The 15941-nt window shown below is 32.4% G+C and overlaps 1 protein-coding gene and 1 long non-coding RNA gene across 2 annotated transcripts; one reads left to right on the top strand and one right to left on the bottom strand.

Moving 5' to 3' along the window:
- Window positions 1–6827: 6827 nt before the first annotated feature.
- On the bottom strand, window positions 6828–10964 carry LOC104214741 (transmembrane 9 superfamily member 7). The gene is made up of 7 exons (XM_009764449.2): window positions 10705–10964; window positions 9369–9533; window positions 9133–9242; window positions 8824–8932; window positions 8624–8736; window positions 8331–8481; window positions 6828–8238 (listed from the first exon to the last, which is right to left on the bottom strand). The coding sequence occupies exons 1-7, from the start codon at window positions 10816–10818 to the stop codon at window positions 7081–7083; spliced, it is 1920 nt and encodes a 639-aa protein (XP_009762751.1). The 5' UTR covers window positions 10819–10964; the 3' UTR covers window positions 6828–7080.
- On the top strand, window positions 10826–12304 carry LOC138888772 (uncharacterized). The gene is made up of 2 exons (XR_011406294.1): window positions 10826–10912; window positions 12105–12304. It is a non-coding gene; the product is annotated as an uncharacterized lncRNA (long non-coding RNA).
- The last annotated feature ends 3637 nt before the right edge of the window (window positions 12305–15941 follow it).

Genomic DNA, 15941 nt, shown 5'->3' with positions numbered 1-15941 from the left:
TTCACATTTGGGAGGTTTCAATGAACGGATCATGTAATCGGCATAACTGTGGACTTCTTCCTAAGAAGTCAAATTTAACGGTAATCCCTACTCGAGGGTAACCAGTAACGGTATGCTAGTTCTACCTTCCCACTAGCGAGGGCTATAACGGTATTCGGTAATTACAAGGTGCACCAGGTCCAACGAACCCGCTGTTAGCTACGGGATCCTTCAAAGTCTACTCCCATTTATACGTGTCTATGTATCCGTATATACTCATAGAAAAATATTTTAAAATAATAGGGCATTTCGGTTCTTACCAAATCATGAAATTTTATTTCGACAACAGTAAATTCAAGTAATGGTAAAATATATCTAGTGATAGCAAGAATATTTAAAACAACGGTAATCATCTCAAATAACTATTTCGGTATCATATCGAGTAAAAAACTTGTCTCACATGCAACTCAAAATAACCGATAACATATTCATATTAAAAATCATGTGTAAATCATGCAAGTTATGAAAATACAAATTGCGGTAAGATTACTACTTACAGTACTCGTGCCAAAATACCAAACTCGTCACCTCGAGCAATTCGTATGTCTTCCTTCAATCATTCTATGATTACATCATATTGATCTCGTGTTAGTTTCCTTGTTCGGGCTAATTCATAACTAAGTTTGAATATCCACCCCTCGGGATCACACGTTTAGTTCTCAATTCATCAAATTTATCTGCACATACTACAGTTAACTTAAGTGAGCCCATAATCTTCTAAAAAAAGGTCATTCATATAGTCTATTTATTGTACTATTTGGTCTCCTTAAATCATATGAATACTACAAAAATCGGATAATATTATTGTCCATGATCTTCCTTCTTAATTAATATTTAAATCTTTTTTTCGTACTCAATGAAAGCATACACTATGGAAAATATCTCAAGCAAATTCCAAAAAAAAGGAGAAATTGATTATTTTGTTCTAATCCGTGGAGTAATTTCACTGAGAGCAACTACAAACTTCACCGGACCTGTTTGCCCAAAGCTTTAGTGATTAAAGTTTTTTATTTTCTCAAATTTTTCTTTCACGTTGGTGAAGTTTTAGGCTCCTTTTGTTTCTCCAATCCAACTTTTTCTTTCTTTAGGGATTTTAGTCATCTTCTGATTCTACAGAAGTTTCAATGTGGCGTTTTTCCCTTTTTCAATTCCCTTAACTTTATCTTTTAAACGCTTAATCCAATCTCAGCATCTTCTCTACTCAATCTCGCAAGGAATCATGAACAAAATTAATATTGTATCAAAAGAAAAAAGAATTACATGAAATTACATGGAATTTATTGTGGAAGCTCAAAAATATGTGCCGATGACCAAGTAAAACACGGTATCGGCGCTAAGAAATGCTAGAAACGTTTTCTTTCTTTTCTCGTTTGATGTGGTTGGCTAAAGGGATTTTTTTGTTTTCAAACCCTTTTCTAGCTTCATCAATTTGAAGCAGATGGGCTAAGGCCCACTTAAATTGTCTTCATTCTTTATTTCATTGTTGTTTTCTTTTTCCTTTTTTTGTGTTATTTTTTTTTTTATATTTTTTTTGGAAATTATTTAACTATCCATTATTTAATTGCAAAAAATTTACACTTAGCTATCAAGTTAAAATCCCAAGTTTCTCTAAAATATAGACATTCACCTTAAATATAATTCTATTTATAACACTTCCCCTTGAATGTCTATTCAACAGATAATGTGCCTTGTTAAAACCTTAACTAAAATAAAATCCAATGGAAAAAAATTCTAGTGAAGGAAAAAGAGTACACATATTCAGCAATACGCCTTTTAGTTGCCTCGTTAAAAACATTTACAAGAAAAATCCAGTGGGACAAAACCTTGTAAAGAATTCTCCCTGGTGAGAGCATCAAAATTCACATCCTTGAACCTTCGCATTCTAATCTTGTGCACCATCTTCTAAAGATCATTGGTAAAGATTTGATAAACAAATAAGCCATATTAACTTGAATGAATATATTGCACCTTTAAATTATCATTCTTGATAGATATGTAATGTATTCATACAACGTCGTGGAATGGCCTTTTCAATGTCTCCATAGAGGCTATCTCTCCATTACATTATCATGATTATAGTTATAGCAAGATACATATGTGCACAAATTGCACTTAGGATGTGATAATCAAGATCAAGAAATTCTCCAAGAATTGTATATGCTATCAGCATTTTAAATCATTCATGGATTGTGATATAAGTATAGTCAAATAAGCCATATAAATAGACTTTAGATACATATCAAGTTTTCATGTCATGCTAGACATATAAAATAGATAAAAGTAGTTGCACACTTTGTTGACTTTATACTTTCAAGTTTTTAAACTGCAGGTCCAAAATTACATATCTTTCATATGAAACCAATTCTACTTGAATTTTTCTCCAGATTTAATATCCTCATATATATTCAGCGTTATTTTAGATGTAGTGGCGAACATCTTATATCGGTTCCAACCTCCTTTTTTTCATAAAGACATAACATAGAGATCTATTCATTCATATTTTCAGGTACCTGGACCCTCCTGAGATTTTATGAAGTGTTATGTCATATACTCTTCTAAAGCACTTGCCTCTTTATTATGATCATTTGCTCCTCTTTTTTATCAAGAATTTATTTGAAACCGATTTGTCTATACGCTTTAAGCGTACCATAGATTTTGTCCTTCTAGGACTTATTCTAATAGGAACATTTACAGTGAGAATATAGTTACATTCTTTCAGTCAGCAAATGCGTCAGGCATGCTTTATAAAATATTGCAGATGAATTATCTTTTTATGAACTTCAAGTTCATAATATCTTATTTGAGGATCTAGATGTACAAACAATAATTCATTCTACGTAACTTTTTCTCAACTATCTATCATATCTCCCCCTCATGTTAGAAAGACTAACTTATTTTCTCAACTTTGAGAACCCATCTTTGTCGTTATGGTGTTAATAAAAATATACACCGCACATCAATATTAATAAGATGGAAATTATTTGGTTCCTGACCTTGAACCACTTGTGAGAGGAGAATGTAATATACTTTCTTATATAACGTATATCAACTGATATAAATAACTTTGTTCTCATAAGTAATAGTTTAGCTATTAAGTAGAGGCACTCAATAAATCATTTTGCTAAACCAATTGCGATGTAACCAACTTATCAAGATGAACTGTCTTGAATAGAAAATCAGGAAATTATACTCTAAGTTAAATTATTGAACAAGTTACCTCACAAACATCAGGTTGCGGGTTATTAATAATCGCACATGTAGCCCAAGGCTGCCCTTCCATAAAGCAACTGCTTTAGGCCCCACATTTGTGGAGGCCCCATTTTTTGTTACACCTAATAGGCTATGTATAAGTTTTTAAAAAATATTTGTGAAGTGAAATGGTTTGATTTCTTTCTTTAACAATTATAGAGAAGAAGGATTTACAACTGCTATGATATTTGCCAAGGAAATTGCACTTGAAATGAATATCGAACCAAATTTCATAAGAAACGTGTGATATATAGGAAGTAATAATTTGATGAGGATGTTAATAATGAAATCTCAAGATCTTTTGAAGAGTCATTTAGAGGACAGGTTATTCACATTTCATTTGATGGTCATATGCGAATTGAAAGCTAAGGAGTGGGATTCCCCGGGGAAAAAATAGAGATGTCTCCTACGTTACCCATTGATTACTTTTATAGAGTAGACAAGACTATTTTTTCACTTCAAAATATATTCGAACAATTCGAAACATATGAAAATATTATTGGTTTTCTATTTAGCGGTAAAAACTAAGACACTAGATGATGGAAATTTAAAAAAATATTGCTTTTAATCTTGAATGTTCCTTAAAGCATAATAATCAATTCGATATTGATGGTTTAGATTTATTTTTTGAATTAAAAGTATTAAGGAAAATAGCACAATTAGAAGATCGCAGTTTAATTGATACACCCAAAATCAAATAAAAAGTTTTGATTCTTTTCCAAATGCCTATATTACTTATGGAATAATATTAATAACTCATGTTACCATTGCTTCAGTCGAAAGAGGTTTTCAAAAATTAAAACTGATAAAATCTTATCTAAGATCAATAATGCTTCAAGAAAGGTTAAGTGGATTAGTTATATTGTCAATTGAGAATTACTTAATACGGGTTGTTGATTATAAAAAATTATTAATAACTTTGTATTTAAGTAAAGCTAGAAAAATAGACTTCAATTAAATAAATAAATAAAAATTTTAAAACAATTAAGGCCCTTATTATAATATTTGGCTTTAGGCCACGAAATTTATTGGGCCGCCCCTGATGTATCCATCTCATAGACGCATCTTATGTGGTATACATGGCAGGTAAATGGACCCATATTCACCTTTGGTATTTCCAGCATTCATGGGATTCAATCCCAATTTTAGTTAGTCTGTTAATTAATGAGAACAAGCAACATGAGAGAATTCGTAAAGAACTTTCTAGTTTCATTAATATTTACCCATGTGAATTTTCTTTTATTTTTGCACATCATATTTAAATTAACATGGTTAAAGCAGCTATGCCAACTGGATAAACTATCAATACTGATAAACTTTAGGTTTACACAGTGACGTGTGCAATTATCAATAAACTCTAAGTTTATTACGATATAGGTTTTTATATCAATAAACTTTTACTTTGTTGTTGCATATTTTTTTATTTTTGTAGTACAAACTGAAAAATAAAATGGATAACTTTTTACATACATATTATCCCGCTACAAGTTGTAGTAAAAGAAGATATTACATCTTTCCTTTATTTATAGTATCAATATAACCAACCGCTTTCGCGAATACTTTAGAAATTATAAAAGTTTCTTTGAGACTTAATTCAACATAATACGTTTTTTATTATCAATTTTATTTCTCCACACCAGTATAATTGGCTCTTCTAGAGCTTTCAATTGATTTGTACTACCACATATTCATCAACATCTATATGGTAAATATATTTTTCATAGAGAAAGTTATACCATCATAGTCATGGTCAGAATCATTATAGGCAAGATATGTTGCTTCCATTACTTTTGCCCTGTAATAATTACATTACCATAATATTTTGGCATAATTACAAGAGGTATGTGATCAATGAATATTCATGCCATAATAATAAAATTATTATTATTTCATCTCAAATCTCTTTCTAGATGTGAATGTGGCATATTCACTACTACTAGCACGTTCATATTCTTCCAAGAATGAATATGTATTCATAAATCACATGTTATCACATTCACATCATAAATGAACCATAGTCATCTATATGTGCTTTACGAAATCTCATGTCAAATCGATGACAAATATTATTTTCACAGAGTGAAGGATTATTTTGAGAATCCTTATTATTCTTATTATCAAAATGATGACGATTATAATTTTATCTATTGTCACGTCCACATCCATTGTTACCTTTATGATAATAATTGTGTCTTCTTTTAGACTTATTACATATTGCTACTACATTCTCTTAAGGGAATGAGAAGGAAGCAAATTCAATGGGACGGGTTTTCATTTCTTGTGCCCACAATCATACATGAATTTGATCATGGCAACGCATAGAAATTTCACCACTTCAGGTGGTTATAACTTCTTGCAACTCTATTAGAGTTATAATCAAAATTTATTGTCTTTGCTTGTATTTAAAATCAAATTATAGAATTTCAAGAATTTAAAAGAGAAAAATAAAGTAAAATACTTACCTTAAATCCAAAATTTAATCATGAAGGACGTTCATAGAATAATTGACAATCTTTATGCTCAATCCCAAAGCTTCTACTCAATTGGTTAGAGTCTCGTAGTGTTATAAAATAATAAAAGAAAAAGAGTATTGCAGAGAAAAGTAGAGAGAGAATTCTAATTGATTTGGGATGAATTACAATGGAATAGAACATCGGAAAAAGCGGCTTAGCCACCAAATAAAAAACCCTAAGATCTCTCTAAAGTATAGAGATTTACCTTAAATATAATCTTATTTATAACAGTTTTTATGAAACCATGTTGTACCTGAAAATCTCCTATAAACAAATACAAAGATTTGGATCAAGGTCGACATCTCTCGCATCGCATGATAAATAAAATTCAAATTTGTTTTGTTGTCTTACCAACTAAATGCTTTACTTTTTCCGATCTCGAATAATTATTTTAGCAAGTTTTTACCTAACGCAGTATAATAATCTTTGAACAAATTGACTCAACAACTGAGGAAGTCTAACACGATCTACTTTATTGATGTAGAGAGAGCACGTTTAGTAGTATTGAATAATTCATAGAGATGACTGGTATAAACTAATTAGTTTCTCTATCATGTCAAAAAACTAATTTAATAAAGGCATAGCTATTTTTATGGGGAAATCTTTAGGAATGAGCATTTGCGATTTCTATAAAGCTTGATTACCAAGAATCTGCCATTTCACCTTTCTTTGAACATAACAAAAATCTTGAACCCTATAATGCCTAAAAGAGTGTCATCTTTGCATTCTGTAAGGGAAGATGACACCTTCGTTTAAACAGGAAATATAAAACACACACACATCGATAGGTAACAAATAAGCTTCTTTTCTTTCATATGACTAGTGTAATTTTTTGACTTGGTGGCAAAAATAAGTTCAGGCTGTCTTTGAGCTCAACTAAATTCCTCATCGAGCAAGAGTAGAATGTAGGCAATTTTACTTGATGTCTATCATACTGCCTGGTCAAAAATAGAAAGTGCTATGGGGTTGCATGAATCAGAAGTTTGACAAAGGTTTCAGTGCCAAATTCATATATCCGCCATCATAGACTTTGAAATTGAGCAGTACTTCTTTTACCAGGACCAACCAGATGCATTTCTAAAAAGAAATATAGCGATTGTATAAAAGTTACAAGCCAAGCCCTAAGCTAATACCACAAGACTCGACTGTCTTAGCAGGCTGAAAACTCACTCTTTGGCCACTGTGCTATAAGCGACAATCTTTACTGCTTTTTCCCTAATCTCAGCATCATCGACCCTTTTCACTATACTAATAACAAACTATGAGTTCTCTCTGTCGATCAATCAATCTTCACTGAGGAGTAGATCTTCCGAACAAACCAGAAGCAAGCACAGAAGCCAATTGTTCCTGTTAACACAAAGAAGGCATATGATGCAATCAACATATAGCCGAAATACAATATGCCTGACACCAGCTTTGAGATCTCCAACTTAGTGAAGAAATAGAAAACGGAGTAGAGAAACAGGTATAAAGCGGAGGATCCAGCTGTAAGATAAGCTCTCCACCACCAGTTATAGTCTTCACTGCACAACTGGAAGTAGCAGAGCACAACAGTTATCTCTGCACATGTGATTATCAAGATCAGGAAAACTATGAAGAGAAAGCCAAAGATGTAGTAGAACTGGTTCAGCCATATGGACGTCAAGATGAAGAATAGCTCGATGAAAACAGCTCCAAATGGAAGAATTCCCCCGATAAGTATCGAAAAGGCTGGTTTCATGTACCATGCTTGCTCTGGTACTTGCCTAGGGATTTTGTTCGTCTTAACAGGGTTTTCAATGGCTGGTTTTTTGTAACCGAGGTAGCTGCCGACAAATACCAAAGGTACCGAAATCCCAAACCATAAACACACTAGAGCCAACATAGTCCCAAATGGCAATGCTCCAGAAGAATGCTCTTCCCAGATGAGAGCATTCAGCACGAAGAAGACGGCAAAAAGTATTCCAGGGAACATGAAAGCAGTTTTCAAAGTAATCCTTTTCCACTCTGTTCCTTTAAACATTTTGTAGAAACGGGCAGAAGAATAGCCAGCTAGCAAGCCCATGAAAACCCATAGTAGAACCATAGCAGTCATAAGCCCACCACGGTTCGAGGGTGATAAGAAACCCAGCAGAGCAAAGATCATCGTCACAAGTGTCATTCCAAGTATTTGGATACCAGTTCCGACATAAACACACAATAAACCATAATTAATAGGAGCGCGGAAAACATCCCCATGAACAAGTTTCCATCCTGTTTCTTCCTGAGCCTCATCTTGTGTTTCCAATTGATTATAGTTTGCAATATCTCTGTACAGAGTTCTCATCATGATCATCGCGACCATACCAGAAAGGAATAGGACAATCATAAGGGAATTTATGATGGAAAACCAGTGAATCTGATCATCATTCATGAGCAGGTATGTATCCCAACGAGAAGCCCATTTTACATCGCTTTCCTGAAGAACAATATAGTAACTAAGATATCTACAGACAAAGAAGAATTTCTCAAGCCTGACATAGGAAGGACAAATGTTTAATAAGAGAATACCTTGAAAGAAACGTCATAGGTGAATACAACCTCCTTATCTGCATCTACTTCTTGGGGAACAGTGCTACCTGGGACTAAATTTTTTGTATTCTCATTGCACGTCGTCACCTGAGGGTTCTTGTCATCCCACTCCTTGTACTCATGATTGATGCTATCAATAAAATCAAGTCAGAAGAGAGCGAAAAAATAAAGAAAAAGACTCATTGTACTCATGATTGATGCGATTGATAAAATCGAGTCAGAAGAGAAAGAAAAAAAGAAAGACACAAGGCGTTGGTGTAAAGCACTGAAACCTGTTTGGCGTCACTTCAAAACCAACGATGCGCGCAGTATCAGTTTCAGGATCCTTGTGGTACATGACTCGGAAGCTCAAGTGGTTGTTGATAAAATATTTCTCCTCTTTGCTCTACCAGAAAGAGAATGCAAAAATAGTTAAGACTAAATCTGCAAGGATTAAACCATCAGTCTATAGCAATTCAAAGATTGCACAAACCCCAGCATAATTCCCCTTGAACCCAACACGGAAACCATGCTCGTAAGTAGTAGATTGAATTCCATCCCGCCTTTGTCTAAGAACAGCAACTGGAAGGTTATCTAGAATCCTGCAGCATCAGATGAATATTCAGTGTAGAATCATAATTCAGGTGCAAGAATATGAGGAGAAATCATGTACAGGAGAGCTAAGTTGTCTTACATATTAACTCTATGGTTTAAATCACGCGCAAAACATGACCCAAAAATCATGCAAAGTAGGATCAAACTAAATTCTTAGGGGACAAGAGTATATTCAATTTAATCTTACATATTGACTCTGTATTCATCATCAATCTTTTCCTTGAAGTTCTTTGCAGATTCAGCATCAAGCTTTTTCTTACAAACGACTTGACATGGTTGTTCTTGTCTCATTTGGAACTGTAAATAATTCAAAAATACAGATATACTCAGCAACTTACACATAAGCAAGTATTACACAAAAAAATCTTTCTTTTTTATCCTTTGGCGGTTATCAGACTAGACAGAAAGAGAAGATCTCCTTACAGTATAAACTGAATTCTCTATGCGGTCCCCTCGAAGAACCTCCCCCAAATTCTCTGCGCTATTCAAAATCTTGGTAGGTCTGCAGTACTTCAAGAAGTAGTAATCATAGGGAAGTTGTGTTTTTGTAGATGACAGCTTGTTCACTTTGACATTAAGGGGATCACCCTGTTAGGGGAAAAAATGTCGAAAAAGAAAGCTAGTTAGAAACAATCAAACATGATAGAGGTAGCAGCAGGATGCATAGAGTTGCCAGATCATTTTCATTATTCAAACAACAGAAGAAATCCCAAAAACCGATGCTAGAACATAGCAAAAATAGTATATTTCAGCTGATTTTCTTTTCTGGTTATTCTACTCCAAGCAGTCAGTCCAAAGTGGTAAGAAAGTGATAGCCCAACAATTTCTTGTATACAATTTCATTACATTCTATGCTTAAACCATTAGAAATTCGCCAAACAACTTCAATCTTTGAGTCAGGTAGTTCAACTGCCAAAGCAACACTAGGGATGATCTTTTTTCTTCTTTTTTTTGATGATGGTGTTTAGGCCAGGCTGCCAGCTTGTGCATATGGACTATTCCACCGCACAGAGGCGGATCCAACATTTAAGCTCTATGAGTTCAGCCTTTAAGATTCTTAATATTGAACCCATTATATTTTTAAAGTTATGGTTCATATCTACAATTTATAGTAATTTTGGTAAATTTATGCGGGTATTGTTTTCCGTTGAACCCGGTAATAATACATTGCATCCGCCTCCGCTACCGGGTACCTGTTATTTCTCACTAGCAGAGTTACCAGATAACTCTGTCCACCAAGGCTTAGACACATGGAAAGGCAACACTATGAATGATCTTTTGATTAAGATTAAGGTCTTCACAGCCTCTTCCTCTCTTGAAATAAGAACTCCAGAGATAAAATATACTCTACATTTCTCTGTTAAGTTCACATAAGCTAACTAAGCTGAAAATACAGATTAGGTATCAATCAAATCTATTCATGTTTATATGCGTTCACTCAAAGCACTTAGATTACCAGAAATGGGGTTGGTATATCAACAAAAATAGATCATCCATCATTGATCATACCCATTACTCGAGAAAAGAAAAAAAAAAAAAGGCGGGGGGGACCTGAATCAAACAGGGCATACTATTTCCTAAAACTTCACCATTGGGTCAAAATCAACAGATCCAAACCCTTTTTAGTCACAAAACTCAACAAGAATGTAATACTAGAGAAATTGCAAAACCCCAAGATTTAAAAAGGGTCTAAATCATACAGTATTTGTTCATAAAAAGTAGAATCCAGCTAAAAAGATACAATAGGATTGGGGCATACAGTTTGAAAATCGCGAGGAGCAACACCGGGGAGATAGAAGGAATTAGCAGAGGAGATGAGGAACAAAAGAGAAATGAAGATGGAACTGAGCTGCACCGATCTTCGCCTACCCATCTTCAGTTGTCGTTACGCCAAATGAGAGAGAAGACTGAACTGTGAACAAATTAGAAGCTTTTCTTATGCACAAAAAACGATTTCCTATTTCCAGGTTCTCCCTTCATAATTCCGCCCCTTTAATTTCCTTTTCCCCCAAAATTTTCCTTTTTCAAATTATTACACTTTCTATTATTTTATTATTATATTCAAAAACAATTTTAACTACTCAAATCTTAAAACTTTAATATATTATGTTCTGTCATCATGCGAACGTTTTTCAACGATATTTGTAATATTTAAAACTAATAAAATATACAAATCAAATTTACATCTTAAACTTCGCATTCTAACAAATATTGTCATATGAGATAAAGCTGGGAGAGTATTAGCTCATTTTACAAGGGGTTTGACCCTTTAATTGTTTCACCAAAATCACTTGTGTTTCTTTGATTAACAATACATCCCCAAAGTCAACAAACATAAAAAGGGAGTTAGAATGAATAAATGAGATACGTCACTTATTTTTATGTGAAATTTTGAGTACCAAGAAACAATGGAGTGTAACATTTGCATTATTCAAATCAAGACAATATATATAGAAAGATATATATAGGTGGGAATAACCAAACTGATGTGGCATGTCTCATATGCAAGAATTCTCATTTATCTTGATTCTCCTTTTTTTGCTTTAAAAAAAACCTTCTTACCACTTTTTATTACTAATTTATTACAATTAATACAATCAATACTAATTCTACCATAATCATCCAATGTACGTTACTATTTCTATTCATATTACTGAATGTAAGTTACAAATTGTAATGGTCACTATAAATACTAAAGCACATCTTCTCCAATACATACCTTTCTTCTTTTTTTCTCATTAATCTTTCTTTTACTTTTCATTCAAACTCTTTATAAAGAAAGAATTTATTTTTCTTGTACCTTTTGATTAGAGAATGATGGTGGGAGAGTGAGAACAAGAAAAGCAGTAAGAGAGAAACTGTTTTGTGGAATTTTCTATTTTTCATGATATTAGTAGGAATGGAAAGGGGAGTTGATTTGCTTCTTTAAGGAAGGATGATAGTTTTTAATTTTCTGGAGGGATTGAAAGATATGAATATGAAAAGCAAATTATACCAGAATAGAAAAAAATATTCTGGTTTACTGATAAATGATAATATATTTTGTTTAATATTTTAGTATCTAGATTTTACTTTCAAGATCAGAATATCCATGTATTATGTTTTATTTATTTATTTTGCAATTTATAGTATTTATTGAATGTTGTTTTATAAAAATAGGTAAAACTTGCGAGGAAAATGATGAATCGAGCATTAAAGTGGCGGGCGGAAGGTTCTTGGCATTCCAGCTGAAATTTTTTCTTCCATTACACTACAAATTATCACAAAAATGTAACGTTTAACTTTCTTTGAAACATGATTTACTTTGTATTTCCTTTTTTTCTAAAAAGAATTAACGGGGAACTGCAAGGATCCATTCATTTTTTAGACTTTGATCTTTTATTTAATTGCTAAGACAGTAGATTTCTCTGTCACCTTATTGACTAATCCATTTTATTGTTGTTAAAATAGTTATGTGCTATTAGGTGCTTCAATATTTAGTCAGTAAATTCTATATTTACTTGAATCTTACAATAACAACACACCCACTCGGAACACTTGTAAGAGTATTTCAATTTTTAAAACGTTATATTAACATCAATTTTAAAATTTTAAGAGGACACTTTACTTCTTTCCTATATATAAAATATGACTAACCCATGTGAATGAGATGATATATTAATTATAAATAAGAAATAGGTATTCAAAGTAATTGTCGTTCCTTTTTCTTGGCTTCCTGGTGATGGCACAAAATATAATAGAAGAACATAATATAAATTCTAGACGTTTTCCTTAAAAAAGTACAAATAAACTTGTAACTTTTCTTTCATATAAAAACTAATAAATTTGAAAAATGTTTTTGTATTTCTAACTCTACTAGTAAACTTTGTATATGCAATGTGACAAAAATAAATACACGAGGTAAGTGAAAACCCTCCCTTCAAACACAAAAGATGTAAAGATTTTTCAAAATTTCTATTTTAGGCTTTTTGTTATGTGACTATTTTTTACTTTTACCTTTTTGTTTGAAACAGAACTATAGGTCATGTTTTAGGATTGGAGTTATACGTATATAACTTAAGACAAAAAAATAGATTATAAATCCTTAAAAAGTAGAAAGAGGCTATAATATTTGGAGCTCTCTCTCTCTCTCTCTCTCTCTCTCTCTATATATATATATATATATATATATATATATATAAAGGCTGATTTTTGTAATTATACTTTTATTGAATATGAAGGATAATAAAAATTTAAATATATACAAACAAAGAAACTTGAAAGCATCGTATCAAATTATAAGAGCAAGACCGTTTAAAAAGTTCTAATCGAGAAGAACTCTTGAGAAATATTGAAGTAGCTAATGCACTTTATCAGCGATTCTTGTAAACTAAAAAGGAGACGTTGGAGAAAGAAAAAGAAAAGAGGAGGTATAACTAAGATTATTTAAGACTTGTGATTTTGGAATTTTAATATAGCACGTAAAATGAAAACATATAAGAAGAACTTAATCAAGAGAGTGATTTTTTTTAAAAAAATTTCATGAGTTTAGTAGGAGGCGAAAACTTGGTTGTTTAAGAAAAAGTAACAATTTCTGATTTTATGAAGTAATGAAGGGTGTGAATATTACAAAAAAAGTAGCGTAAATGACAGATAGACAAACAAGAAAAATAACAAAATAAAAAAAGGGTATTTCCAAATGTCAAGGTAATAAGAATATTAAATAGAAAACCTTTTTTGCATCTTCATTATTGAGAAAATCAAAATAAAATTTTCTTTTTATAAAAGTAAGGACAGGTAAAGTAAATTTGGATATAAATTTATTAAATTCCTAAAATTGTGAAAGAGATGTTATTAACCTAAAAAACTACGGAGTACTAGAAATCTCAAGAAAATAATTGAGATGTGAGGGTCAAAATTAAGTGTAGCAATTAGTCATTTTGACAAAATAGAATTTTAAAGCAAACAAATAAACTAAGAATAATTTTTGACTTGATCAATTATTACTTTCTCAAGAAAATACGATTTAATCAGTTGGATGCGCTTCATTATTTTTAATATTTATTTATTAGAGAAAAGATCATGTCGATAATATAACTGTGCGAAGCGCGGACAAATTCACTAATTGATGATAATTTCGAATCTGAGTTTCCAAAACAAGGAAACAGGTACATTGAATTTCAAGCTAGCCTGATTAATCAACTATCTTAGACATTTTGTTAAGCTGATATCTAGAACGTTAAAAGGATAAGTCTTACATGGTGATCCTCAACATTCTTATCGAAGTAAAAATTGCACGGGCCGCCCTATTTGGTCGCCCCCATTTAACGTAAAAATAGCACGGTATAATCTATTTTCGGACTGGTCATTTAAAAATAGTCAATGTTTACGAAGTCAATGAGAAATAGCCACTATTTTGCTGCAACAGAGATCGGTCCAGCATAATATACTGGAGTTCGGTAAACCTGTGTATGAACTCCAGCATATTATGCTGGACCGGAATACTTTGCTGACTCCAGTATAATATACTGGAGCACCGGTGCTCCAAACTCCAATATATTATACTGGATAATTATACTTGCTGGAACTCCAGTATATTATGCTGGAGTTCGAGTGTACTTATGCTGTAACTCCATCATATTATGCTGGAGTTCCAGCATACTTATCCTGGAACTCCAGTATGATATGCTGGAGTTCAAGCATACTTATGTTGGAACTCCAATATAATATACTGGCGTATTTTCCGGGTTTTGAACATTGTTTTCGCTCAGATTTATCTTTACATGAAAAGTGGCTAAATTTCGATTACTTTTGAAACTGTGCTATTTTTGAATGACCAGTTGTAAATCTGGCTATTTTTGAATTTCTCCCCCATTTAACCTATACCCATTTTTTAAAAAAGTTTTAATTTGTACCAACTTTTTAAACAACTTCAGCCCCCTTTCTCCTCCTCCTTCTCCTCCTTCGTCTTCTTCTTCTTCTTCTTCTTCTTCTTCTTCTTCTTCTTCTTCTTCTTCTTCTTCTTCTTCTTCTTCTTCTTCTTTCTTCTGTTGTTGTTGGTGCTGCTATGAAACTTCAATTCATGGGATGATTGCCATAAATATGTTTATCAGATTATTTAAAAATAAATTATAAACAATTACGTAAGTTAGTAGACAATAATTTGTGAATATTTTCACGTACGTAAGTTAGTAGACAATGATAATTCTGTTCTTTTCACGTTTATTGTTTCCAAAATTTATGATTTAAATACTGTTGGCAATCTGATTATTTATCTAGTATGTTAGAAAGCTTTTTCAAAAGCTTTAGCTTATATAGTGCTGAAGTTTTTACAAATTAACTAAATAACTTCAGCATCTTCTGCCGAAGTTTTTGAAAAAGCTTTATGACAAAACTAATGAATCCAGGACAAAAAAAAACTTCAGCTTTTAGTGCTGAAGTTTTTACAAATGAACTAAATAACTTCAGTATCTTCTGCTGAAGTTTTTGAAAAAGCTTATCCAGGACAAAAAAAAAAAACTTCAGCTTATTTAGTGCTGAAATGTTTATAAATGAACTAAATAACTTCAGCATCTTCTGCTGAAGTTTTTAAGAAAGCTTAATGACCAAACTAATGAATCCAGGACAAAAAACTTCAGCTTATTTAGTGCCATTACAAACAAAAACTTCAGCAAATAGAGAACAAAACTTCAGCTATTACAAACAAAAACTTCAGCACACTTGGTTAAGCACATTTGCTACTTCGGGCCCGTCTACTAGCATGCTGAAGTTTTGCGTGATTGCCTTTGCTACTTCAGCCCCGTATGCTGAAGTTACGCGAAAAAGCGGGTACGCTTGCAATTTTTTTTGCAAAGCATGCACAAGTTAAAACGTGACCCAAAAAGCGGGTATAGATGCAAATGCACCTGTAATGTTCTTCTTTATAGCATAAGATATAGCATTATTCAAGTGCAGATACTGTCATATTTGTCATGTGTTGATTTCGTGGTACAGCTTGACATGCAGTTAACTTGTCCT

The sequence above is a fragment of the Nicotiana sylvestris genome, chromosome 3, assembly GCF_000393655.2.
Source record: "Nicotiana sylvestris chromosome 3, ASM39365v2, whole genome shotgun sequence".
In the NCBI taxonomy this organism is placed as follows: domain Eukaryota; kingdom Viridiplantae; phylum Streptophyta; class Magnoliopsida; order Solanales; family Solanaceae; genus Nicotiana; species Nicotiana sylvestris.
This window is presented reverse-complemented; position numbering and strand designations above follow the sequence as displayed.